The following is a 26,511-nucleotide window of genomic DNA, read 5'->3' on the forward strand; positions in this document are numbered from 1 at the left end:
TGATTATTGTTTCAAGAGGAAGTACAACTGGGCAGCCATCCTGTATTCATATTACTCAGAAGTAAAATGGAAGAGGTCACACAAAGGGCATGAAAATGAAATGCTCCCTAGGCCTCTCAAACCTAATGCCAACAGGTTAGATATTAAGCCCCTTTAAACACCATGCATCATCAAGCACGAAAGAGAACAATAGATGACCAAAGGTGGTAAGATAAGAAAGACTTAGCTAGGGGAATGATGGCTGCCAACCTACGCTCCCTAGATGATAGCTCCTGGTCCCCCTTTTAGTTCCTTCTTATAACAAGCAGGGAATACCATGGGCACATTCTACTGCCTCCGCCCACAGGGGGTACTGGTGACACAAAATAACTAAATAAATCATGTCACCAGTATTTATTTAGCACATGGCTGACACACTTTTTTATCAACAACAAATGCAGACAAATATATACATATTTACAACTAATCCCTTAAGCGGGGAGCTCGGTACACTCCAGCTCGCTCCCAGGTAGGGGGGCGATTTCCCTGATTGAAGAAAATATTTAAATACTTTCTTGAAAACCATCTTAGGCTAAAATAAACTGTAGAAGGACTCTAAGAGAAATATTTAATTATTGAAAAATTCTGTTATTTTAATTTTTTAATACTTTGTGCAAGAATGTATATCCTAAGTGCTTTAGCATTGTAATACTGAGCTTGTTTCTTCCTAATAGCAAAATTTTGGTTTTCATTTATACAGTAGCTTATACCTAAATATTTTAAGCAGTTTACTAATAATGTCTGTCTGGAAAGAAATTGTTTACACATGTAAATTGTAGATTTACAAAGTTTACATGCACTTAAAAGATCGACAATGGAATAAATTATAGTACTCATGAAATTTTTTGTTATGCAGGTTAGGGCTTATGGGGGATCCAGTGTATATATCTACAGTTCATAACCGGCACACATGAACCATGTACACTGCACACTACATACAGATAATATTTACAGTCTTCAGTATTTTGTGTGTTACAGCTTTTGAGTATGATTGATATACATGGAAGTAGTTAGCAGGATACAGGGGTACTTTGCAATCCAGACACACAAAGATTGTGTTCTGCCTTTCTTTTTCTTAAGTTCACACCACTCACCTCTCGCTTTCGTGCTTCTTTTTTTACCTGACTTAGAAGAGGAATTCACTTGAGGGAAATGTCTATCCGTGAATCTCGCAGGTGGATCTGGAGGATGTATGCGTATGATTCACATGGGAAGTGCCTCCTGAGAAGTTGATCGTATATAATTATCCAGAATCTCTTCGATAAGATGCATTCTTAATTGCAGATTACTGTACTTTCCTCCATTCTTCCTGTGTGTTATGAAGGAGTTAAACGCAACAAGATCCATTAAATGTCTAAATATTTTCTGGTAACATTTTGTCGTGCATATGAAACAACACCCACCCATTTCGTAATCAGTGCATACAAGGGGTTTCTGTTTAGCCCCCCATTTTCTATCAAAGAATGTCTTTATTTTGCTGTCATAGATTCTACTCAGCAGACAGACTTCCCTCTTATCCCTCCACTGGAGAGCAATCAACATTTTTCTGTGCAAAACTGAAACATCTCCTTTCTTGAAATTTTGTTTCATAATTTCTTTTGGAAATTCCTTTCAGTTACTTTGTACAGTACCCATGGCATCTGTATTGAATTTGTTCTGAAGATCGAAGAGTTCTGGACTGCTAGAATAATTGTCCATACCGATGGCATAACCCTGCTTCAAATGTTTTCAGCCAGAGTAAACACAATACTTGAAGGCTTTAAAATATTCAAAAGATCTACTGAGAACCTCGGTGTGAAGCTCCGTGATTTTTTCCTGTAAACCAGATCATGTTACATGCATACCCTGTCCCAGCTTTTTATAATTTGTACGATTCCATTCTGAAACACGATAGCTTTTTGGCATGTAAACTTTCCACTCTAGCTGCCCTTTCCATAACGAGACTCTCATCAATTGACACTTTGCCATCAGGAGTATAAGCCTCCAAACTTTTGCAACCAGGTGGTCAAATACTGGATTTCTCTTGTAAATTTTGAGAGAAATTTGTCCACCAATTCAGTCCGTGGGGAAACTAGTATATGACTCTTAAAATCTGGAACAACAACCCCCCTCCCCATGAGTGACGCAGACGAATACACCGACGGTATCCCCTGCCTGTCCTAAGATGCGACTAAAAGGGGCGACCAAGGTATGATTGAATTAGATCCATGAGACTACTTGTTATTAGTAACATCACGTGAGGATCACCATGGGTCTCCTTTACTTGCGATTAGTACCACTGTGTTAGGTACACAATAGTTTGTGATTAGTAGCAAGAGGGTGAATCAGTATGGGTTTTACAGTACCTGTAATTAGTACCATTGTGAGAAACGCCATGGGTCTGGGTGTTGCCTGTGATTAGTACTCACTATGTGAGGAATACCTCGGGATAGTACCAGCCTCTGTGATTAGTAGTCAGGCTCCATGGCTAAATGGTTAGCATGCTAGCCTTTGGTCACAGGGGTCCCGTGTTTGATTCCCAGCACGGTTGGGAATTTTAACCATCATTGGTTAATTTCGCTGGCACGGGGGCTGGGTGTATGTGTCTTCACCATCATTTCATCCTCATCACGACGTGCAGGTCGCCTACGGGAGTCAAATCAAAAGACCTGCATCTGGCGAGCCGAACATGTCCTCGGACACTCCCGGCGCTAAAAGCCATATGCCATTTCATTTGTGATTAGTACACCTATGTGAGGAACACCATGGGTTTGCGTTGTCTGAGTGGTGCCGTAATGTGAGCAACACCATCGGTCTGAGTTACCAGTGCGTATTACATTACCTGTGAGTAGTACCACATGTGGAACACCGTAAGTCTGTTACTTATGATTAGTACTGCTACATGAGAAATACCATGGTTCTTACTTTCGTAGTGATAAATACCATTATGAGGGGCTGTTGACCTGGATTTTGGATCCCTTTAGACTACAAGCATAATCGATTCAGGATTGTGCTTTGAAGCAGCCCTTTGGTCGGTCAGTATATAGTATTACATGTAACTAATCCCAATGTAACAAATGTAACAAATTCCACAAGGTTTTGTAGTAGCAGTCAAAGGGACGCACCATCATTCAAATATTATGAAAGAAACAAATCAACTCCTCAAGATTTTGGATTGATGTCCCTTTTGACTAAAACCCATAAATAAAAACGACTACCAATGGAAAATCCGATCGTCAAAATAAGACTAATCTGATGAAACTACCTAATTCAACATCTTACGGTTCAAGACTAATAATTTACAGTAGCAAGCCTCAAAATTAAAACCTGAAGCTGAATTCCAACATATCTAAGATTAATCTTCAGACACCAATAAGTTTTAACAATAATTACGACTCAAATTTTAACATAGGTCAAATTACAATTGGTTTTTAATAAGCTAGAACTTTGAGAAATCAATTTTAGCCACATTTTCAACATTTGAAGATACTGTGTTTTGGACATCAATATCTTGAGAAATAACAGTTATTCCAATTTTAGTATAATTTTTTATATTGTTAAACTATTAATGTGTTTATAAATTCCTATGTTTATATATTTTATTATTTAATTTTAGAATTATAATTAAGCACAAATTTCAAAGAAAATCAAATATGACAGGTCTTAACCTTGACATGATTATATAGGCTGAGGATGCTTGAAATTCAAGCGAAACATGTCCCTATAAAATAGTGTTGTAGCATTATGATCTAACAACATAAAACCATTTGTATTGAAAAGGTGGAATAAAAAATCACAATATTGTAAGCATATTACAGTATATAGTATTGCTTTAAGTTCATAATTATTGTTCATAGTCTCTTTTTTTGAATTCTAGTCAGTGGATTCATTTTGGAATTATTTTTAACTTTCCATATTATGAGCTGGATCCGCTGATTAAATTCATATTCATCCATTCATTCTTCATCATCACATTTTGAATTCTGGTCACTGGACGAGTTTTGGACTTTTAAATTGTCATTACATTTCGTACCATTAGGGACCGATGACTTAGGTGTTAAGCCCCTGTAAACAACAGCATCATCATCATCAAATCTGGAATGAAACACCAAATTATGATTAGAAAGTGCATCTACCCAGTTGTAAAACATCACACATATTACTTGCAAGCTAATCATTGGAAGTCTTAAAATTGTTCTTTGATGTGTTGATACACAAGGTCTTGATGTAGTGAGAACCAAATTACGTGTCCCATATAACATAATGCATAAAAAACGTTCAAATTAGGGTAAGCATCTTTCTGTAGCTTGGATCAGTCTTATTTTATGTTGTGATGAACTTGAACAGGGAACCATTGAACCTTTAAATATCAAGATCATGCGAAGGACAACTGCATGTAACACGTAAAACGTGTGAGGTTCTTCGCTAGTCCCATTGGAAGTTCTCAAGCTGGTCTGCAGCCTTGTTAGAATGGTTCAGAAGTAGTCGCATTCTATTTTGCACTACTGGGCTCTCTTAAAATAATTTTTAACCTGGTTTGTATGTTCATTTGTTAAATTAATTTGTAACTGATAATATTGTATTTTAAAATCTGTTGTTAATTGAATGACTTTATAAATATATTATGCAAATGTCTAAATCGTATAGAAATCTTAAGATGTTTCTATTTCAGATTTGTATCAAACTACACATGTACCAACAAGGAAGCAAGCCAGAGATTTGTTCGGGATGCAACAAAGTCATTTCCCTCAGGACATGCCTCCATATCAGTTTATACGGCTATATATTTGATGGTAAGATTAATCATACTGTAATATTCCATTTTCTCGTCTCCTGTTTATCAGTGCATACAGTGTTGTATTACCTGTGGTGAGAAATCCTGACTCATATAACATACTTTTATACATATTTTCTTTGTGTAGTACACTATGAATAAGTGAAACTAAGGACCAGAAATCTATCAATGTCAGAGTTTTCTGAACTGTTTGTCTGGTTTGTTAAGATGGAATGCTTTTTCAGTGTTAAGGTAGTTAATAACTTCAAGTTTTCTTAGTCTCTTGAGTACGGGATATAAATTTATGAAACATTAGTACAGTAGAACATCGTTATAGGGATAGTTGATAAGATTACAAAACAATACTCATAACAATGAGTAGTCACAAAATATGAAAATGCCCGTTTTTGTAATTGTTTTATAGATGAGGCACCCCATCAAACTGAAAAACGCACCAAAAATTCAGTGCTTTCATAAATGTACTGTGCATAAAACTCATTACAGAATAGTGGCATTGTTAGTGAATTAAAGGTTTCTTCTGGTAGGGTGAATTGATTTTTAACTTCCTGTAAGATTTACTTTCTGCACTCGTCACTCTCTTAATCCCAACGTGTCTTCTTTGCTCCTTGCATCTTTCTGCCCCTGCTGGATGATTCCCTTCACATTTAGCACGCTTTAAAAAGACTGTTCATTACATTCATTTGTAGTATGATTTAATCAGCACTTTCCACCTAAATAACCCGATTCACTAAGGTAAGCAACGGCTTCGGGTGGACGAGTTTCTTTAAGTGATGTGATGTGATAGTCCCCTCCTTGTAGGAAATGACAGTGAACTCTCAGAGTAGTAACGTGGTGTATAGATGCTAGGGGTCAGCTGCATAAAGCATCTATACACCACGTTAGCAGCAGCCTGATCACTTGCAGGCAGTAGCTCTAAAATGTCTTTGGGGGTGGTAACCTCATTGTAATAAGTCTAAAATGAAAATGGCACTTTTAAATCAGTCTCAGATAAGGCTGGGGTGTTCCCTGGACGTGACGCACAGTTCTTATGCTTGCAGAACTGTGAGAAGTTGGTGATCAGTCAAGAACACTATGAAGTGGCAATATCAGTCAGTCAGTCACCACTGATCTGCATTAAGGGCAGTTGCCCAGGTGGCAGATTCACTATCTGTTGTTTTCCAAGTCTTTTCTTAAATAATTGCAAAGAATTTGGAAATTTATTGACAATCTTCCATGGTAAATTATTCCAATCCTTGACTCCCCTTCCTATAAACGAATATTTGCCTCAATTTGTCCTCTTGAATTCTGACTTTATCTTCATATTGTGATCTTTCATATTTTTAAAAACACCACTCAAAATTATTCATTTAGTAATATCATTCCACACAATCTCTCCACTGACAGCTCAGAACATGCCACTTAGTTGATCAGCTAATCTCCTTTCTGCCATGTCTTCCCAGCCCAAATTTGGCAACATTTTCATAACACTACAATTTTGTCGGAAAGCACCCAGAACAAATTGAGCTGCTTTTCTTTGGATTTTTTCCAGTTCTCGAATCAAGTAATCCTGGTGAGGGTCCCATACACTGGAACCATACTTTAGTTGGGGTCTTAACAGAGACTTATATGCCCTCTCCTTTACATCCTTACTAAAACTCCTAAAGAATGTGCAGAGATCTGTACCCTTTATTTACAATCCTGTTTATGTGATCACTCCAGTGAAGATAATAATAATTAACCCGCCAATGCACGGGTTGGGTCTGTGAGACCCATGCGCTGGTATTTCCAACATTTTCTGATAGACGGTGATAGCTGCATACTTCCGGCTTCTACTACCTTCCTTTTATCACCGGTGTAGTATTCCTGCAGACGAACATGGGAGTGATTGCTTTAGTACGTGAGCAGTGGTAAGTTAAAGTGCTCTGTGGGCCTGTGAGACCCAACCCGTGCAGTCGTGTAAGTTTTTTTAAATCATAAGCATTTAGTCTTTCCATGTTAACCGTGTACATAAAGAAGATTATAGGGTGATTATATCTTAATCCGTGGTTTAGCTAGCCTGGCTGTCTTTCACCTTAGTTCTTTGGGTTTTAAGTACAGAGGTGACACAGAAAATGGGTTGACCTGGGCTAATGAGTTCGTTTCTTCGTAGGTCTAAGAAAAAGGAGTGTTATGATATAAGCAATCCAAGTGATATGGAACGAGTTGCCGCATTATTGGAGGAACCATTATCAGATGATGAAATTTACTGTGGTTTTCCTCTCGTCGATGCACAGCTATGATAAAACTGAGGAAAGTATAGAAGGAAAGAGGAAGCCTGTAATAGTCACATTCTATAATTCAGCTAAGGGTGGTGTAGGCTATGTAGACGAAACGACGGCTCGAAACACCAGACTTTGGACAATGGTGGTCTTCTATGCGTTGCTGAATATTATAGGCTTTAACGCATATTTAATATTCAGAGCCAACAACTCTAACTCTCCAGACGCAAGGAACATAGTAATTTTTTTGAAGAAACTCTTGTTTCTTGTAACTGAAGAACAAATAAGAGAAAGAGCTGTCTGAATATATCTCCCTAAGAGCATTCGTGATGCTGCAAGAAGGATATCTGGGTTGACGGTAGAAACAGGATGTGAAAATACAGAAAATAAAAGAGGACGTCGTGCATACTGTAGAGACAGAAAGACCCGCTACTCGTGCTGTTTGTGTAGAAAGTTAATGTATATTGAACTCTCCGTATTTGTGTGCAGTGAAGGTAAAGCTGAAATGTGAATGTTCCAGTGAACATTCTGGATCGTGAAGATTAGGTTATGACGATTTCATAAATTTTGACTTGATAAGTTCTGAATTTTGTGATCAAATAAAATATTGTGTGTAAATTTGCAGTGGTTAGAGAATTGCTTTGTAAAATGTTAAGTAAGTGTTAATCATCCACGGTTTTGTGACAGCAATGTATTTATAATGTTATCGGAATAGGAGAGAATGAATACTGAAAATAAAAATATATTAGCACACTATAAAAAATAAATATGATGATGGGTCTGTGAGACCCAACCCGTTTACTCATGTAACTTTTTGTGACCCGTGCACTGGCGGGTTAATGTTATTTGCTTTACGTCCCACTAATTACTTTTTAAGGTCTTCGGAGACGCCGAGGTGCCGGAATTTAGTCCCGCAGGAGTTCTTTAACGTGCCAGTAAATCTACCGACACGGGGCTGTCGTATTTGAGCACCTTCAAATACCACCGGACTGAGCCAGGATCGAACCTGCCAAGTTGGGGTTAGAAGGCCAGCGCCTTAACCGTCTGAGCCACTCAGCCCGGCCAGTGAAGATCTTGCCTTATATTAACACCTAGATACTTAGTGATCCCCATGAGAAACTTCCACCCCATCAATGCAGCAATTAAAACTGAGAGGACTTTTCCTATTAGTGAAACTCACAACCTGACTTTTAACCTCGTTTATCATCTTACCATTGCCTGCTGTCCATCTCACAACATTGTCGAGGTCTTTTTTGCAGTTGCTCACAATCTTTTAACTTATTTATTACTCTATACAGAAAATCATCTGCAAATAATCAATCTTATGTCACTGACTGGAAAGTCAGAAGAGGTGATTGATTTCATGGAGAAGGACAATATAGCTGTGACGGGAGTGATTAATGTTAAGAGTAGAGATAAAGCAAGAAGTTGAGCCAGGCTGAGTAGCTCAGAAGATTAAGGCGCTGGCCTTCTGACCCCAGCTTAGCAGGTTCGCTCTCGCTCAGTTCGGTGGTATATGAAGGTGCTGAGATAAGTCAGCCTCGTGTCAGTAGATTTACTGGCACATGAAAGAACTCCTGCGGGACAAAATTTCGGGACCTCAGAGTCTCTGAAGAGAGTCAAAAAGTAGTTAGTGGGACGTAAAAAAATAACATTATTATTAAGAAGTTGAAGAAGGGATGCCCGCTCTACTGGAGTGGAGGACATGAGGCAAGGAATGGAATGGGGATAATAACCAACAAAATCATAGATGAGTATGTCAAAAGTGGAGTTAATAGGATAGAATAATATACAGTCAAGGACAGAGAATAGAGTAAATAATTTCATACAGAATCAGTTGGCCATGTAATTAGTCATGCAGCTGCAAGCTTGCATTTGGGAGGTAGTGGGTTCGAAACCTGCTGTCAGCAGCCCTGCAGATGGGGTTTTCCATTGTTTCCTATTTTCATATCAGGTAAGTGCTGAGGCTGTACCTTAAGATCACAGCCGCTACCTTCCTAATCCTAGCCTTTTCCCATCCTTCCATTGCCGAAAATCTTCGGTGTGTTAGTGCAACGTTAGATCACTAGCAAAAAAACTAACAATAAATCAGCATGATTTTTTTTTATCATTCTTGTCTTCCTCATGGTGAAGAGTGACCTGTTCAGAGTTGTCTTTTGTATTGTTTATTCAGCCCAGTGCAGTTGGATTAAGAATATTGTAAGATTGTTGCCTTTCAAATAAAAATGAGCGAGATTTCACATTCACTATGGCACAGGAAGCCACGAATACTGCACGCATTTAGCGAGTGTGTTACAATACTCATTTTAACTATATATTTGACAGTGCATGCGTTTGCTGTCATTATTGCATTTTTCTTGCTATACCCCTTACTCATTTCATCGTAGTTCTGTTCTGCTATACATATCTGAAAAAGGAAACGGTTCACTAACAATAGAATTACAATATGTGTTTCATTCTGTAAGAACATCCCTAGATTCTTTTCAAATAAACTATTTGCATGCAAATGTGTGTACAGTATTGTTCATAAAACATTTACAGATTTATGAACATACCGTTCATTGAACTGCAACATTCAAAGGACTCATTCGCTTGTTGATAATATCACCCATTCATAGACAAGTTTACAAAACATAGACAACTGCAAGTCACAAGTATGAAGGATGAGTTGTCCACCTAATCAATACTATATTTTACAAAGTGTCTAGAATATTTACATTAAAAAACAGTACCAATTTCGACCTGTAAATAGGTCATCATCAGCTCTTGATGTCTTGAGAAGAGCTTCATAGTAACCAGGATAGGAACTTCAAGTCAGTGTTAATGAAGGAAGTTCGGATCGCGCAGCTGTGAGCTTGCATCCGGGAGATAGTGGGTTTGAACCCCCCCCCTGTCGGCAGCCCTGAAGATGGTTTTCCATGGTTTCCCATTCTCACACCAGGGAAATGCTGGGGCTGTACCTTTAATAAGGCCACGGCCGCTTCCTTCACACTTCTAGCCCTTTCCTATCCTATCGTCACCATAAGACATGTCTGTGTCGGTGCGACGTAAAGCAACTAGCAAAAAAAATTGAAGGAAGTTCTGAAGCGTCTCAGTATACACAAGACTAGAGTGACAAGACTAGTGTGACACCTCTCCATCCACAGTTAGATGGCATGGTAAGTGTTTTGTGAAAACCGTTGAGGAACATCTGGTGTTGGAGGGACTGGGGTGAGAGGATACCTTCCTTCCTGATGGCCTGCTAAGTATCCACTCGTAAAATGACAAGTGTGACACCTGCCACCATGATCAATGGAAGAAAGCTTCATCTGCCCTGTGACTAAAGTGATTTTTTACTGGACTGTTCCTTTTATCAGTATAATTGCCTTTAAAAAAAAAGTGGAAGGGAAAATTACAAGAATGCTGGTTTTGGAAAAACTTCACTATGAACTGATCAACATTCATACCAGTAGTCGCCAAGGTATAATAATGGCATGTGGCCTTTCAAGAGGCCTGGTGCATGTCTTTCAAGTTGACTCCGTATAGGTGACCTGTGTGTCTATAAGGATGGGGCCCCTAATGATGAATACAGCACACACATACACTCTCAGCCCCTGAGCCACCAGAATTAGCCAATGAAGGTTAAAATCACTGACCTAGCCAGGAATCGAACCCAGGACCCCCTGGACCAAAGGCTAGCACACTAACCAATAGCCATGGAGCCTGACTGTCACCAAGGTATGACTGCTCTTTGTTTGTGTCTCTTGAAGACGATGTGACAGCGTGCTGCACAAGGCAGCCAGCTTAGGAAGTACAGAACACCAGTGGATTGATTGTTAGGTCTGGCTAGTGACAAAAGCATTGTGCTTGTGGCAAGCTGGATAGAATTTCCTTATTAAATTTCTAGTGTCCTGGGTAGTGACAAAAAACTATTGATCTAACGCATTACAGTTGTTTAGCAGAAAGCCTCTAGAAGGGAGTAAGCCCAGTGTTTTGTGACTGTTATTGGCCCACATATTGTGCTTTGGGCAAGCAAAAGCGCCAATAAGCCTCTAGCATTCCCTAGGGCGACAGCAGCACATTCTATGTCTGATAGTAATGAAAAGTTGGATTGTTGAAGTATGCTGGATACTATGTCCTTCATTGATTTGTGCATGTCCTGCTAGAACAAAAAAAAGTTAATGTTTGTTTACTCTTTCAGAGAGCATTATTCCACCTTTTCAGTACCCAATGTGTGGGCCAATGGCTGACATGAAATGCAGGGGCTCACTACTTTCGGGAGGCTTTCTGCTAAACAAGGGAAGTACTGGTTCCATGCAGCAATTTGTATTGAAAAGGAGGAATTACAAGGTGTGTTCCATAAATAATGCGACCAAATTCATAAAAAATCATATTCGTACAAATATCAAAAAATCTTCAAAATAGCACCTTCTTGCGTCGATACAATTCTGGAGGCGGTGTTTCCATGCCTGGAAGGCCTTTTCCAGAATGTCCTTTAGAGCCGATGTAATATGCGCCTGGATTCTTTCAATCATGTCCCAATGTTTTCCTTTCATGACTCCTTTTAACCGAGGAAACAAAAAAGTCAGCGGGAGCCAGCTCAGGACTGTAGGGAGGCTGGGGAACCAATGGGGTGTTTGTCCTGGCCAGAAAGTCGTTGACAATGAAGGCGCTGTGACTCGGCGCGTTGTGATGAACTTTCCAAGTGTCCTTGATGATGCTTCGGCAGCGCGGGACCCTCATTTTCAATACCAATATAAATGGTCCGTTATTGGACATTATAAATTTTCCAGCTAACTCATTCCTGGTTGCCAGCGTTTCGCCCTCGTGTGCTAGGCTGGGCTCATCAGTTGGTACCTAGCACACCTACCAAGACGCCAGCTAGTGCATACCATGGAGGCCACTGCATAGGCTAATTGCAGCCACCAGCAGTGCCAATGCACTATGAGAGACTTTGTCTCATTATCAAAAATTGATGCCTGCTTGGCCATCAGATATATAGATGTTGATTCCCATAGGGAATCTGAAATATTTGTTCCGAATGAGTAAATTTATAATACCAATATAAATGGTCCGTTATTGGACATTATACATTTTCCAACTAACTCATTCCTGGTTGCCAGCGTTTCGCCCTCGTGTGCTAGGCTGGGCTCATCAGTTGGTACCTAGCACACCTACCAAGACGCCAGCTAGTGCATACCATGGAGGCCACTGCATAGGCTAATTGCAGCCACCAGCAGTGCCAATGCACTATGAGAGACTTTGTCTCATTATCAAACATTGATGCCTGCTTGGCCATCAGATATATAGATGTTGATTCCCATAGGGAATCTGAAATATTTGTTCCGAATGAGTAAATTTATAATACCAATATAAATGGTCCGTTATTGGACATTATAAATTTTCCAGCTAACTCATTCCTGGTTGCCAGCGTTTCGCCCTCGTGTGCTAGGCTGGGCTCATCAGTTGGTACCTAGCACACCTACCAAGACGCCAGCTAGTGCATACCATGGAGGCCACTGCATAGGCTAATTGCAGCCACCAGCAGTGCCAATGCACTATGAGAGACTTTGTCTCATTATCAAAAATTGATGCCTGCTTGGCCATCAGATATATAGATGTTGATTCCCATAGGGAATCTGAAATATTTGTTCCGAATGAGTAAATTTATAATACCAATATAAATGGTCCGTTATTGGACATTATAAATTTTCCAGCTAACTCATTCCTGGTTGCCAGCGTTTCGCCCTCATGTGCTAGGCTGGGCTCATCAGTTGATACCTAGCACACCTACCAAGACGCCAGCTAGTGCATACCATGGAGGCCACTGCATAGGCTAATTGCAGCCACCAGCAGTGCCAATGCACTATGAGAGACTTTGTCTCATTATCAAAAATTGATGCCTGCTTGGCCATCAGATATATAGATGTTGATTCCCATAGGGAATCTGAAATATTTGTTCCAAATGAGTAAATTTATAATACCAATATAAATGGTCCGTTATTGGACATTATAATTTTTCCAGCTAACTCATTCCTGGTTGCCAGCGTTTCGCCCTCGTGTGCTAGGCTGGGCTCATCAGTTGGTACCTAGCACACCTACCAAGACGCCAGCTAGTGCATACCATGGAGGCCACTGCATAGGCTAATTGCAGCCACCAGCAGTGCCAATGCACTATGAGAGACTTTGTCTCATTATCAAAAATTGATGCCTGCTTGGCCATCAGATATATAGATGTTGATTCCCATAGGGAATCTGAAATATTTGTTCCGAATGAGTAAATTTATAATACCAGCCTAGCACACGAGGGCGAAACGCTGGCAACCAGGAATGAGTTAGCTGGAAAATTTATAATGTCCAATAACGGACCATTTATATTGGTATTATAAATTTACTCATTCGGAACAAATATTTCAGATTCCCTATGGGAATCAACATCTATATATCTGATGGCCAAGCAGGCATCAATTTTTGATAATGAGACAAAGTCTCTCATAGTGCATTGGCACTGCTGGTGGCTGCAATTAGCCTATGCAGTGGCCTCCATGGTATGCACTAGCTGGCGTCTTGGTAGGTGTGCTAGGTACCAACTGATGAGCCCAGCCTAGCACACGAGGGCGAAACGCTGGCAACCAGGAATGAATGAGCTGGAAAATTTATAATGTCCAATAACGGACCATTTATATTGGTATTATAAATTTACTCATTCGGAACAAATATTTCAGATTCCCTATGGGAATCAACATCTATATATCTGATGGCCAAGCAGGCATCAATTTTTGATAATGAGACAAAGTCTCTCATAGTGCATTGGCACTGCTGGTGGCTGCAATTAGCCTATGCAGTGGCCTCCATGGTATGCACTAGCTGGCGTCTTGGTAGGTGTGCTAGGTACCAACTGATGAGCCCAGCCTAGCACAAGAGGGCAAAACGCTGGCAACCAGGAATGAGTTAGCTGGAAAATTTATAATGTCCAATAACGGACCATTTATATTGGTATTATAAATTTACTCATTCGGAACAAATATTTCAGATTCCCTATGGGAATCAACATCTATATATCTGATGGCCAAGCAGGCATCAATTTTTGATAATGAGACAAAGTCTCTCATAGTGCATTGGCACTGCTGGTGGCTGCAATTAGCCTATGCAGTGGCCTCCATGGTATGCACTAGCTGGCGTCTTGGTAGGTGTGCTAGGTACCAACTGATGAGCCCAGCCTAGCACACGAGGGCGAAACGCTGGCAACCAGGAATGAGTTAGCTGGAAAATTTATAATGTCCAATAACGGACCATTTATATTGGTATTATAAATTTACTCATTCGGAACAAATATTTCAGATTCCCTATGGGAATCAACTATATATCTGATGGCCAAGCAGGCATCAATTTTTGATAATGAGACAAAGTCTCTCATAGTGCATTGGCACTGCTGGTGGCTGCAATTAGCCTATGCAGTGGCCTCCATGGTATGCACTAGCTGGCGTCTTGGTAGGTGTGCTAGGTACCAACTGATGAGCCCAGCCTAGCACACGAGGGCGAAACGCTGGCAACCAGGAATGAGTTAGCTGGAAAATTTATAATGTCCAATAACGGACCATTTATATTGGTATTATAAATTTACTCATTCGGAACAAATATTTCAGATTCCCTATGGGAATCAACATCTATATATCTGATGGCCAAGCAGGCATCAATTTTTGATAATGAGACAAAGTCTCTCATAGTGCATTGGCACTGCTGGTGGCTGCAATTAGCCTATGCAGTGGCCTCCATGGTATGCACTAGCTGGCGTCTTGGTAGGTGTGCTAGGTACCAACTGATGAGCCCAGCCTAGCACACGAGGGCGAAACGCTGGCAACCAGGAATGAGTTAGCTGGAAAATTTATAATGTCCAATAACGGACCATTTATATTGGTATTATAAATTTACTCATTCGGAACAAATATTTCAGATTCCCTATGGGAATCAACATCTATATACCCTCATTTTCAGTCACAATCCTGAAAACAGTTGTTTTTGCCATGTTTAGAGTTTGTGCTATCAATTGAAGGCTCAGCCGTCTGTCAGAGTTCAAACAGTCGCACACACACGTCACAATTTTGTCGACTCCTGAGGTTGATGGCCATCCACTGCACGGTTCGTCGGTGATCTCCTCTCGGCCCTCCATGAACGACTTGTGCCATCGGAAAACTTGTGATTTGGACAAGCAATCAGTCCCAAAGGCCTGCTGAAGTAATGGAAATGTTTCGGTGGCGGACTTCCCAAGTTTAACGCAAAATTTGATAGCGTACCGTTGCTCTACAGAACGATCCATTGTGCAGTGTCACATGAACTCAAAATGGGCTTGACGGAAACGCACGTCCTGACTCTCCGGCAGCTCGCTGCCGAATGAGACAAAGCGCGTTTGAAGCCAACACCCCACTCCACCTAGCCCAGCAGGTTAGAACACGCTGCAGTGTACAGTTGCGTCAGAAAAAATTTGGTCGCATTACTTATGGAACGCACGTTGTATACATCTCTGAATGAGTGAAAAGAGCGATCATTCAACGTCGGTACGGATCCAAAATGAAATTTCATCACATGCATTCGGGTGTGTGTTAAAAAGCCTCTTGAATGGAGTGACTCCCCCCATAGCACGGACTCTGTTTTGTGCCAGCCTGGCCCACATTATATGCACTTCTTTTTACAATCTGTTAGCGAATAGAAGTTACATTCCACCAAGATGTTCGCTTTTCCCATCTTTAGACACAGTTGTTCCTAGGCATTCCTTTGCTGTTTCTACTACAGCATCCCTGTTAGCCAGCCATTCTCTTTCTGTATCCTGAAACTGCTTACTGTCCACTGTTCAGAACTTCTCACTAATCATATCCATGTACTTCTTTCTAATTTCCTCGTCTTGGAGATTTTCTACTCTTAATCATTTGCAGACAGATTTCACTTTCTCTATCCTAGGCCTAGAGATAGTTGATTACAGATCAGATAGTGGTCTGTTTCATCAAAAAATTAAAAAAAATGTACATTCCTAACAGATTTCCTGAATTCGAAGTTGGTTAAGATATACTCTATTATGGATCTGCTACCCCTACCCTCCTATATGTAGCGGTGAGTAGCCTTGTTCTTGAAGATATATTCGTAACTGCTAAACCCATACCAGCACAGAAGTCCAGCAGATACTTCCCATTACTATTAGCTTCCATATAACCCCACATTTACCAATCACCCTTTCATATCCTTCAGTTCTATTTCCAACTATCACATTGAAATCGCCCATTAGTACTATACTATCCTTGCTGTTGACCCTGACTGCGATGTCACTCAATGCTTGTTCATTTCATCCGCATCTGCACCCTCACATGGTGAATACACTGAGACAATTCTAGTCCTAATTCCTCCAACTGCCAAATCTACCCACATAATTCGCTCGTTTACGTGCCTAACAGAAACTGTGTTGCGTGCAATAGTATTCTTGATGAACAGACCTACCCCAGGCTCTGCCCTTCCCGTTTTAACACCTGTCAAGTACACTTTATAATATCCTATCTCTTTCTCGTTATCTCCCTTTACCCGAATATCACTTACTTCTAGCACATCCAGATGCATCCTCTTTGCTGACTCAGCCAGTTCTACTTTCTTTCTTCCATAAGCCCCATTAATATTGATAGCTCCCTATCAAAATCCATTTGGTTCGCCAAGTTGTTTCCAAGGAGTCCCTCGCCTGTCAAATGGGAGTGGGACTCCGTTACTCCCATAGGTCCGAGGCTTGCTTAAAATTTCCTGAGCTTGGTAAATTCACGAAGCAGGATGCTACCCTACTTACATATAGCCCAAGTGACGATCTCTCCTCTAACGCGTTAGGGACTACTGGTAGATTGTATAGCCCTAACTGCCTGAGCACAAGGAAGGCCATGACTCAGAATATGTCAGAGATGCTCACTCCCATTCCGTAGCAACTGGTATCCCGACTCTCAGGACCACTTACTAGGCTACTCAGCCGTTGCCCATGGTTCACGAACTAGGACGTGACTACAGTAACCCACACCATGAACCATTCGAGACTGTATACAATTAAATATTTCTTTGCCACCCTTTTTTTTTTTGTGTGTGTGGTTGAGTGTACATATCAGAAAATCTTCAGTGATACAAAAAAGGAACAATATATTGTTGGTTTCTATATCTGATCTTTAAAGAATTGCCTTTTTGTTTTGGTAACTGATTTTTGGGATGACCACGTACATAATAAGATCCAAAAGTATAATTCTGCACAATTTAGAAAGAAAATATCTCATAAATGTAGTTTTGTAGAAGTATTGCACTGTGTGTACACACTCTGGCAAAATTTGTGTTCATGTTGTTGGCCAAAATAGCTATATATTTATCTTTATCTTTTAATTTATTTTTGCTGAGAAGTTCCAAAATTACATCTGTGAGAAAATTGGAGGTTTCTTCCTTCACATTCTTGAATTGCAGCATTTTCATAGTTACACCAGGTGCATGCAACGCAAAATATCATACAAGAAGAGGAACTATTTTTGCTCTTGTGATTAGAATGATCAGTCATTGAAGACACAATTCATGCTTTTTCCTAAACATTTTTAAAAAATCTGTTAAGTTCTTAAATCTTTAGTAGTTTTGGCAAACTGAAAAATCTAACAGTTAAAAATTAACAGAGTCGAAATTGAAAAGAGATGGCTTCAGATATTGCAAAAATAAATTGTAACTAGCTGAACAACTTCCTGCATGGCATATGGCACTAAGACATGCACAACAATATCCCTTCATTTCTAACAAGCACATGAGAATGTCATTTTGGTGAAAGGCTCTCGAATGATTTTTGATGAACAGTTCATGTAAAGCCAAGATTGACAGTGTGGAAAGAAAACTTATCCTCACTCACTGCTGATTTGTAATGGTCACCATCAGCTTTAATGAGTACAAAACAATTTGTAAGTTTTTCAAAAGTCAAAGTAGATCAAAGAGGTAATTTATATTTTTGAGACTTTAAATTATCTGCAATATCTGACAATCTGCAGTGAGCTACAGGAAACACTGAATTGCATTGTCTGTCTGTCTGTCTGTCTGTCTGTCTGTCTGTCTGTCTGTCTGTCTGTCTGTCTGTCTGTTAGGTCATCAGCCCAGAGGCTGGTTGGATCCTCAAATAGCACGACCAAAGGTTATGCGGTTATATGGAAACCCCAAAAACCAATGGCAGCATCAAAATGAGGTGTACTAGGCAAGATGAGGAGTGAGGTAGTTTGCCATTGCTTTCCTCACTGGGTCAGAAAGTACTATTGCAGCACGACTGACCCTATGAGCAGCACCTTTCATAACACTCAGATGCACTAGTCGTGCTCTGAATGTCATTACTCGGCACGACCCAAACCCCAGCAACTTCCATATTGTCACAGCCGTGGATGTTGACTGGAACTTCGGTGGAAGCTACACTTTACTCTGGCCTGTGCCAAGAGATGGATGCAAAAGTACTGTATCCATCAAGAAATGACAGCAGGCAGTGAATTGCATTATAGACACTAAACTGTTTCGTTCCTCTACTTCTGTAAGTCAAGAAATTCATTTTGTAGTTTAACTTGCAATTAAGGAGCCATTAACAAAAGTCAAAACAAATTAAAGAATAACTAAACAACCCTTATTTTGCTTGTCACACCACAAAACAAAACATCTTAACACTTCAATAACTGCTATACCACTCTTAACTCTTGCCGTTTTTTTGTAGAATCGGATTAAATTAACTCCTGATTCGCAAACAATGATCCAATCGGTTTTAAGATTTTACTGCTGTAGGTATATTATGAAAGCTGACAATGAACTTGTTCATGAATTGTTTCCAAATCTTTCAATGTTTCATTATGCCATAATACATGCAAGAGAGATGCATATAATTGCATCCAGGATAGATGATTGTAATCCAGTAATGCCCGGAAAATCAGGGACATATAGCAACCTTAACTACTGTTGTTACTACCACCCTCATGTAATGCTCACAATTGTAATCGAGCTAGCGAAGTGAGAAGTTGTATTGTGCATGCTGAGTGAGAAGAATGAATATTGCTGTAGACCAGTATCGCACGGCCATAGGTCGATGGCATGGGCGAGTGAAGTGTGTGTACGGCAAGTAGGAAGGTGCACCTATGACAGTCTAGGCTTGAGGTAATTATGATGGTGGCAGCAGTAGTGGCAATTCTTCTGATAATAGGAGGTGTAGAAGTGAACCCTGGACCAGCAGGAGCGATGAGTTGGGAAGACATGGAAAAGATTAGGGAAATAGTCAGAGAGGTCTGTCAGACTGAACAAATGAGGGAGCTAATTTGTGAGCTGAGAAATGAAAATGAAATTGACATTGATGAAATTCACAGGCTGGGAAGAGTTAAGGGGGAAAGGCCTATTAAAGTTAAGTTGATCTCGGCTTTGAAGGTGAACAGTCATCCTCAATGCGAGGAACATAAAAGGAAAAAGGATTTGGGTGAGAAGAGACATGGATAAAGAGACCGTCATGGAACAGAGGTTCTTGCAGTTTCATCTAGTAAAAGCTAGGAATTATGGACTAAAAGCATACATAAGAGGCAAACGTCTTATAGTAGGTGATGGAAAGTGGTCAATTACACAGCTATGGGAAATGGATATGCAGTTGAGTTCATCGCCTCAAGAAGTTCATCAACTGTCTGTAGAGCAAGGAATTTGCCAGTCAGCTGCCTGCATGCTGGCTGACAACACACAATCAGATGACAACAGCGACCTGCATATTCTACAGAAGAACAGAAGACAGCGGAGTGACAAACGCACAGTGGAGGGGTATGGACAACCAGCTGACTGTTGAGTTGACACGAATCCAGGGAGCAGTGTACCTTCTGGTGAGGGAAGCAAGACACTGGCAGGGAGAGGTAAATCCTTTAGTTTAATGGACTTCTGGGCGTAGAAGGGCAAGGGACAGAAATACAATAGAGACAAAGAAATTATTAGCTCACCAGAGGGCAGTATTTTAGAACTGGAAAAAGTGACTAGAAGTAAGACAAGTAACTTGACTGAGGATAAAAGTAAGAAATAACTAGAATTGAATATTGGTACGGTCAATATAAAAGGTTTTTATGAATAAGTTAAGAAGTGAACAGGTGCAATTATTAATGGTGGAAATGCATATCATTACCTTTGTTGAGAGTTGGATAGCACCGGGATATGAAGTACATATTGAAGGTTTTAAAACTTATAGCAAGACAAGGGGCAGGAACATTCATAAAGGTAGATATCCCAGTGGTATACTAACCTTGATAAGGGAAGAAATAAAGGAGAAAATTGAAATAATAGAATCATATATAGAAGAAATACTTTGGGTGAAAACAAGGATAAAACAGAAGAGTGATGTTAATCTATGCATCTGTTTTGTATACAATCCTCCAGAGGGCTCGACATTGGCAAACAAAGAATTTATCACTTGAGTTAGCACTAGAAATAAATAGATTAAAGAATAAACACGAGGACAAAGGTGTTTTAATAATGAGGGACTTACGTGCGAGGATTGCAGACCTAAAACCTGTTTATTGTAAAGAGGCTGAGGAATTAATAATTGGAAAAAGAACTAGTCAAGATGAAGGTTATAATAACTATGGCAAAAAATTATTAGAACTATGTGGAGCAGAAGAACTCTATTTTAGGTGGCCAGGAGATGAAAGGGATAATTTAACATTTATAACGGAAACGGGTGGAAGTGCTATTGATCTAGTAATATGTTCTAAGGAGGCCTTACCTCTCATAAAGAGGATAAATGCTAAAGGTTGGGGAAAATCACATCACTTAACCATAATTATAAATATGGTGAGTACAGAAGAGAATAGTGGGAGGTATTATTGAAGGAATTTTAAAGAGAGATTAGTGTCCAAATTTATATGGAGAGAAGACAGCACAGAATTCAAGGAACATTTTGAAGGGAGCTCGTTTGAAATTATCAAGAAAGGAATTAAGATCACGATTGAAGAAAACAAAGTAGACGAAGCAATAAAGCTAATAGAAAACATATGTACTGATAGCAGGACATAAGATGCGGGTCCAGGGGATAAGAATACAAAGAAATAGTGGGTGGTACAATGAAGAATGCAGAAGAAAAAAGGCAGACACATTCAGAACAATAGGTGGGCATGAATCAAGAACTGTATTCTGTAGCAAAAGAAAAGAGTACAAAGAATTATTGGTGCAGTAATAACAAAAGACTTGTGGCTGAAGAAACAAACTGATAACATAGAGATGCTAAGAATAACAATGTTAAGAAAGTATGTTATAGAATAAATCAAATGTGCATAGATAGAAAAAATATAATACAGGTAAATATAAGTTATGGAGAATGGATTGAATAATTTTGTAAATTGTTAAGTAGTGAGAGTTGTTGGAAACAGGATGTAGAGAAGATGGGTGTCTCAAGGGGATTGGAGTGCACCCTGACTAATTTAGATAAGGAAATTTTAGCTGACTAAGTAAATGAATTATTAGAGAAAGGGCAGAAGGGGAAATCAGGAGCAATTTCAGGTATAAACAATGAATTGTGGAAGGAAGCAGGCAAGAACAGCTGTATGCTAGCAAGTAGTCAAAATATTTAACAAAATTTTTGAGGGAGCAAGATTCCCTAAATCATAGCAAGAAGGAATCATCTGTCCTGTATATAGGAAACTTAGAGAAAGATCTAACCCAAGTAATTATATAGGGATCATGTTAGATGCTTTAAGCAAGATATACACAGGGATATTGGCAAAAAGATTAATGAATTGGGCAGAGGAGTGCTTGATCCTGTAGAGATTTCAAGCAGGATTCAGAAAGGGAATGAGGACAAGTGACAATATAATAGTAGTAAAACAATAATAGATAAATATATTAAGAAGAAAAGATGCAATTGTACATTACTGTAATGAATTTAGAGAAAGCGTTTGATTCAGTGAGTAGAAGGGCTGTCGTCCACAAGTTCGGGCAGACTGGAGTAGCAGCAAAAATTATAACAGCAGTTGATAACATATATTTGGAATTTAAATGTTCTGTCAAAGTTAAAAATGGTATAGTAGTGGGGGAGATAATTTCAAAATTTGGTCTTAAAGGTCTAAACTCCTCTATATTATTTTTATTGTTTATTAATGATATTCTCCAGTCTAAAGGATTTGAGAAAGGAGCTTTTCCAGGCTTAATCTTTGCGGACGATATCATTCTACTCGCATTAACACCCATCAAGATGCTAAAATAGTATTAATGAGATAGAAAACTACTGTAAAGAGTGGAATTTAAAGGTTAATTCACAGAAAACCAGATTGATGGTTTGTAAAAGGGGTATCAAGCTTTCTAAGAGTGAACAGTGGTGGATGGTAAGATAGTTAGAAGTGGTGAAAAGTAATCAAATACTTAGGACGATTATAAGCAGCAATGGTAGATGGTCAGATCAAATAAAAAGAGCAAAAAACAAGGGAGTAAGTGCTTTGGCTAGTATAAAAATATTGGATAAAAAGATGTCTAACATAGAATGCAAAGTACAGAAAAACATATTTAATTCAATAGTCAAAGCTAAGGTATTGTATGGAGCGGAAATTTGGGGAATAGATCATGGAATTGTAGCCTTAGAGGTAATCATTAGTAAATTTTCCAAAACACGAAGGGCGTAAGAGCATACTATATTCTTTTACACTTTTTTTCTACCCAAATGAAGTAACGTACACATCAGTTGTTACGTCCACCTTCTCAACATAATCTCCTTGTAACTGTATGTGCTTTTGCCATCAATGTGTCACTCTCTCTAGACCTTCCTGAAACCATTCTTTCGGAGTGCTGCATACCCTTGCCTTGACAGCTGTGTCCAGTTCTGAAAATTCCACAAAACGGTGACCACACAGAGGTTTCTTTGTCCCGAACAGGTGATAATCACATTTCTTTGGCGGTGGACTGCCCCTATGCTTCCATTGCATCAATTGTTGTTTTCTTTGTGGCTCATGGTAATGGAGCCATGTCTCATCACCAGTCACAAGCCTAGCCATGAAGTCGGCTGGATCTTGATCAAGGCGTTGCAAAAGTTCTCTGCACACGTCCACAAGCCTCTGCTTTTCGTCTGCAGACAAGTCTAGGCACCCACATGGATGACACCTTCCCAAACTATAAGTGGCTGCAGGGTGTTTCAGCCAATTCCCATGGCTGCTTCCATTTCCGTAAATGTGATGCATTTGTTTCCTTGGATGGCCTGTTCTACTCGGGCACTGTTGGCTGGTGTTGACACTGTCGCATTCCTTCCAGGAACTGGTTCCCTTGTCCCCGATATGTGCCCTGTTTCCAACCTTCCACCCAGTTGTAAACTGTTTTCTGTGACGACGCATGTTCTCCACAGACTGCCACCAAGCACCGATGAATTTCTGCAGTGGTCACGCCTTCTTTCCATAGGAACCAGGTCGTATAGTGCTGACAGTGTTGTTATGAAATGGCTATGATGTGTGTGTGTGTGTGTGTGTGTGTGTGTGTGTGTGTGTGTGTGTGTGTGTGTGCGTGTGCGCGTGCGTGCGTGCGTGCGTGTGTGTGTGTGTATTAAATTGTGGAACAAGACACTCATAATTATGGGATTGCCAAACTGTACTGGAAATAGTGGAGTAAGAATGATGTGTGAAGGGGTGAGTATATGGGCTGATATTGCAAAACGAATAGTCAAGTATTGGTGGAGATTAAAAAACAGGGTGAGGTAGTGAAATTTTAGGCATAGCTTATCAACACTACATGAAACATCTAAATGAAGGCTACTGGGTAGATGGGGTGAAGAAGCTTATAGGATACATAGGAATGGGATCTTACTAGGAAAGCAATGCATCAAGGGATAACAGGAGATTGTATAAGAAGGTCGCCCAAAGAGTGAAAGATAAAGAAAAATGCTAGAATGCAACAGTAAGAGAACACTAATAGAATTTTGTAAAATAAGTGAAAAAATTACTATAAGGACTGCAATTGTTACCAAAAAGGGAAATGAGAGGTATAATTTGGTGGTCGATGGAGTTTACAAAAAGCTTTAAGAGAAAAAAAAAAAAAAAGACTAAAATAAATGTATTTTTTGTAACTCACATATGGAAGTGGCACACTGATTAATGACTGTAAAAAAACTATGAATATTTGAGAGAAATATATAGATGGGAAAGAGTTGGATAAAATTTTAAATGAACAGGAACATTACACACTTTTTTTTTTTTGCTAGGAGCTTTACGTTGCACCGACACAGATAGGTCTTAAGGCGACAATGGGATAGGAAAGGCCTAGGAGTTGGAAGGAAGCGGCTGTGGGCTTAATTAAGGTACAACCCCAGCATTTGCCTGGTGTGAAAATGGGAAACCACGGAAAACCATCTTCAGGGCTGCCGACAGTGGGATTCGAACCCACTATCTCCCGGATGCAAGCTCACAGCCGTGTGCCTCTACTTGCACGGCCAACGCGCCCGGTCATTACACACTTGCTAAGCTGTTAAACAGAGAATGGAAGAAACCTAGAAAAACAGCAGAAATATTTAATATTATTAGAGGTATTTGGGAAGAGAAATGTAAAGAAATCAGAGAAAATTACACGTAGTTAAGGAAGAGGTATCCTGGACTGTATAACCTAGTTAAAATCCAGGAAATACCTCATAAGGAATAGGTTGTATACTTTCTAAGATACACCTAAGTAACTATTAAAGAATACACTAACTTAGCAAATGTCATGGGATAGTCACCTAATAGTGTGTGGGGCCTCCTCTGACCCTGCGAACTGCAGTGAGACGCCGTGGAAGTGAGTAGACAAGTCCCTGGTAGTCCTCTGGACACAGCTGACACCAAATTGTTTGCAGAGCGGCCACGAATGCTCGTCTGTTCGTGGGTGCAGGATCGATGGCACGGAGCCTGCATTCCAGGACATCCCAGATATGCTCGATAGGGTTCATATTGGGGTTCCTAGATGGCCATGGCAGTCGTTGAACCTCCGCTGCATGTTCCTGGAACCATTCCCGGGCAACGTGGGAGCGATGTAGCAGCGCGTTATCATCTTGAAACACTGCAGAACCGTCTGGGCGCTTGAAGGCCAAAAATGGGTGGAGATGATCTCCGAGCAGCTCAACATACCATATACCATTCAAAGTCTCTTCCAGAATAACTAGGGGGCCCATTCCATACCAGGAAAATGCACCCCAGACCATAACAGAGATACCAGCGCCCTGGACCACACCTTTGAGGCAGGCGGGATCCATCACTTCATGTGGTCTGCGCCATACACAGTGTCTTCCATCGGCATGGTGCAGTTGAAATCGTGATTCCTCTGACCTTATCATGTTACGCCATTGTCTCAGATGTCGCCGGTCATGGTCATCGAGGGTGGCTGGACGGCTGGTGGTTCATCTGTTGTGGACGGTGACACCCACATTCAACCATTCACGATACTCCCTGGACACGGTTGATCGTGTGAAGCCAAATTCGCGCACCACTTCCAAAGTCGCACTTCCCATCCGTTGGGCACCGACCACCATACCCCGTTTGAACAGTGTCAGCTCACGGCGATGTTCCATGTTACACCTGTCACATGCACAGCCACTTGCTCGCAAGGTCTCCTATACAACTGCCGCTGGCACAGGGGGCGTGCGGTGCACAGACAACACACCTGCTCATCAGTGCTCAGATATCCCATGACATTTGCTCAGTCAGTGTTTATCTGTAGTAGTAAAGTATAATTGAATTAGGTGATGATCGGATAGTCTCTCCCCCATGTTGGTTGTTATCTGACTGGGGGAGGGGGGGGTGCCTGTTCTTTGTTTTCATTGGTCATATGTAGTTAAATATGTTTGATTTCCTGTAATTAATAATTCTGGTTGCACGAGAGTGCAATGGGTGCGGCGGATGGATGTTCTCTCCCCCCTCTGGTTGGTGGTTATCCATGACTGGTGGGGGAGTGGGGTTTGTTCACTTATATGTGGTAAAAATAAGTTTTGTATGACAGTTTGTTAGTTGGAAGAAGTGTGTTACATTTCGAAATTCAACAAAACTAGTGGCATATGATAGCGATGGGTGCGATGATTGGATGGTCTCTCCCCCATGTTTGTGATTATCCGTGACTGGGGGAAGGGGATGTCTTTTCTTTGTTTTCATTGGTCATATGTAGTTAAATATGTTTGATTTCCCGTAATTAATAATTCTGTTTGCATGTCAGCACAATGAGTGCGGCGGGCGGATGTTCTCCCTCCTGTTGGTGGTTATCCGTGACTAGGGTGGGGTTTGTTCGCTCATATGTGGTAAAAATAAGTTTTGTATGTTCAAAAATAACAGTACTGTCGCATACGATTGCGATTATTGCGATGGACAGGTGCTCTCTGCCCCGGTTTGTGGTCATCCATGACGGGGGGGGATCCTGTTTGTTGTCCTCATTCAGTCTTATGTAGTATAAGGATGTATAATATGTGCTCGTATGGGGTATGCAACATATACTGACATTATTTAACTTTTAACGAAT

At 40.3% G+C, this 26,511-nt stretch overlaps 1 protein-coding gene across 2 annotated transcripts in view; it reads left to right on the forward strand.

The window, feature by feature from the left end:
* Positions 1-26,511, forward strand: part of LOC136872767 (phospholipid phosphatase 1) — a 657,649-nt gene that overhangs the window by 606,295 nt on the left and 24,843 nt on the right. For both annotated transcript variants that reach the window (XM_067146600.2, XM_067146602.2), the window contains one exon: positions 4,691-4,811. In XM_067146600.2, the coding sequence (XP_067002701.2) occupies positions 4,691-4,811 (121 nt within the window). The remainder of the gene's footprint in view (positions 1-4,690; positions 4,812-26,511) is intronic.

This window comes from Anabrus simplex, chromosome 4 (assembly GCF_040414725.1).
Source record: "Anabrus simplex isolate iqAnaSimp1 chromosome 4, ASM4041472v1, whole genome shotgun sequence".
Classification (NCBI taxonomy): Eukaryota; Metazoa; Arthropoda; class Insecta; order Orthoptera; family Tettigoniidae; genus Anabrus; species Anabrus simplex.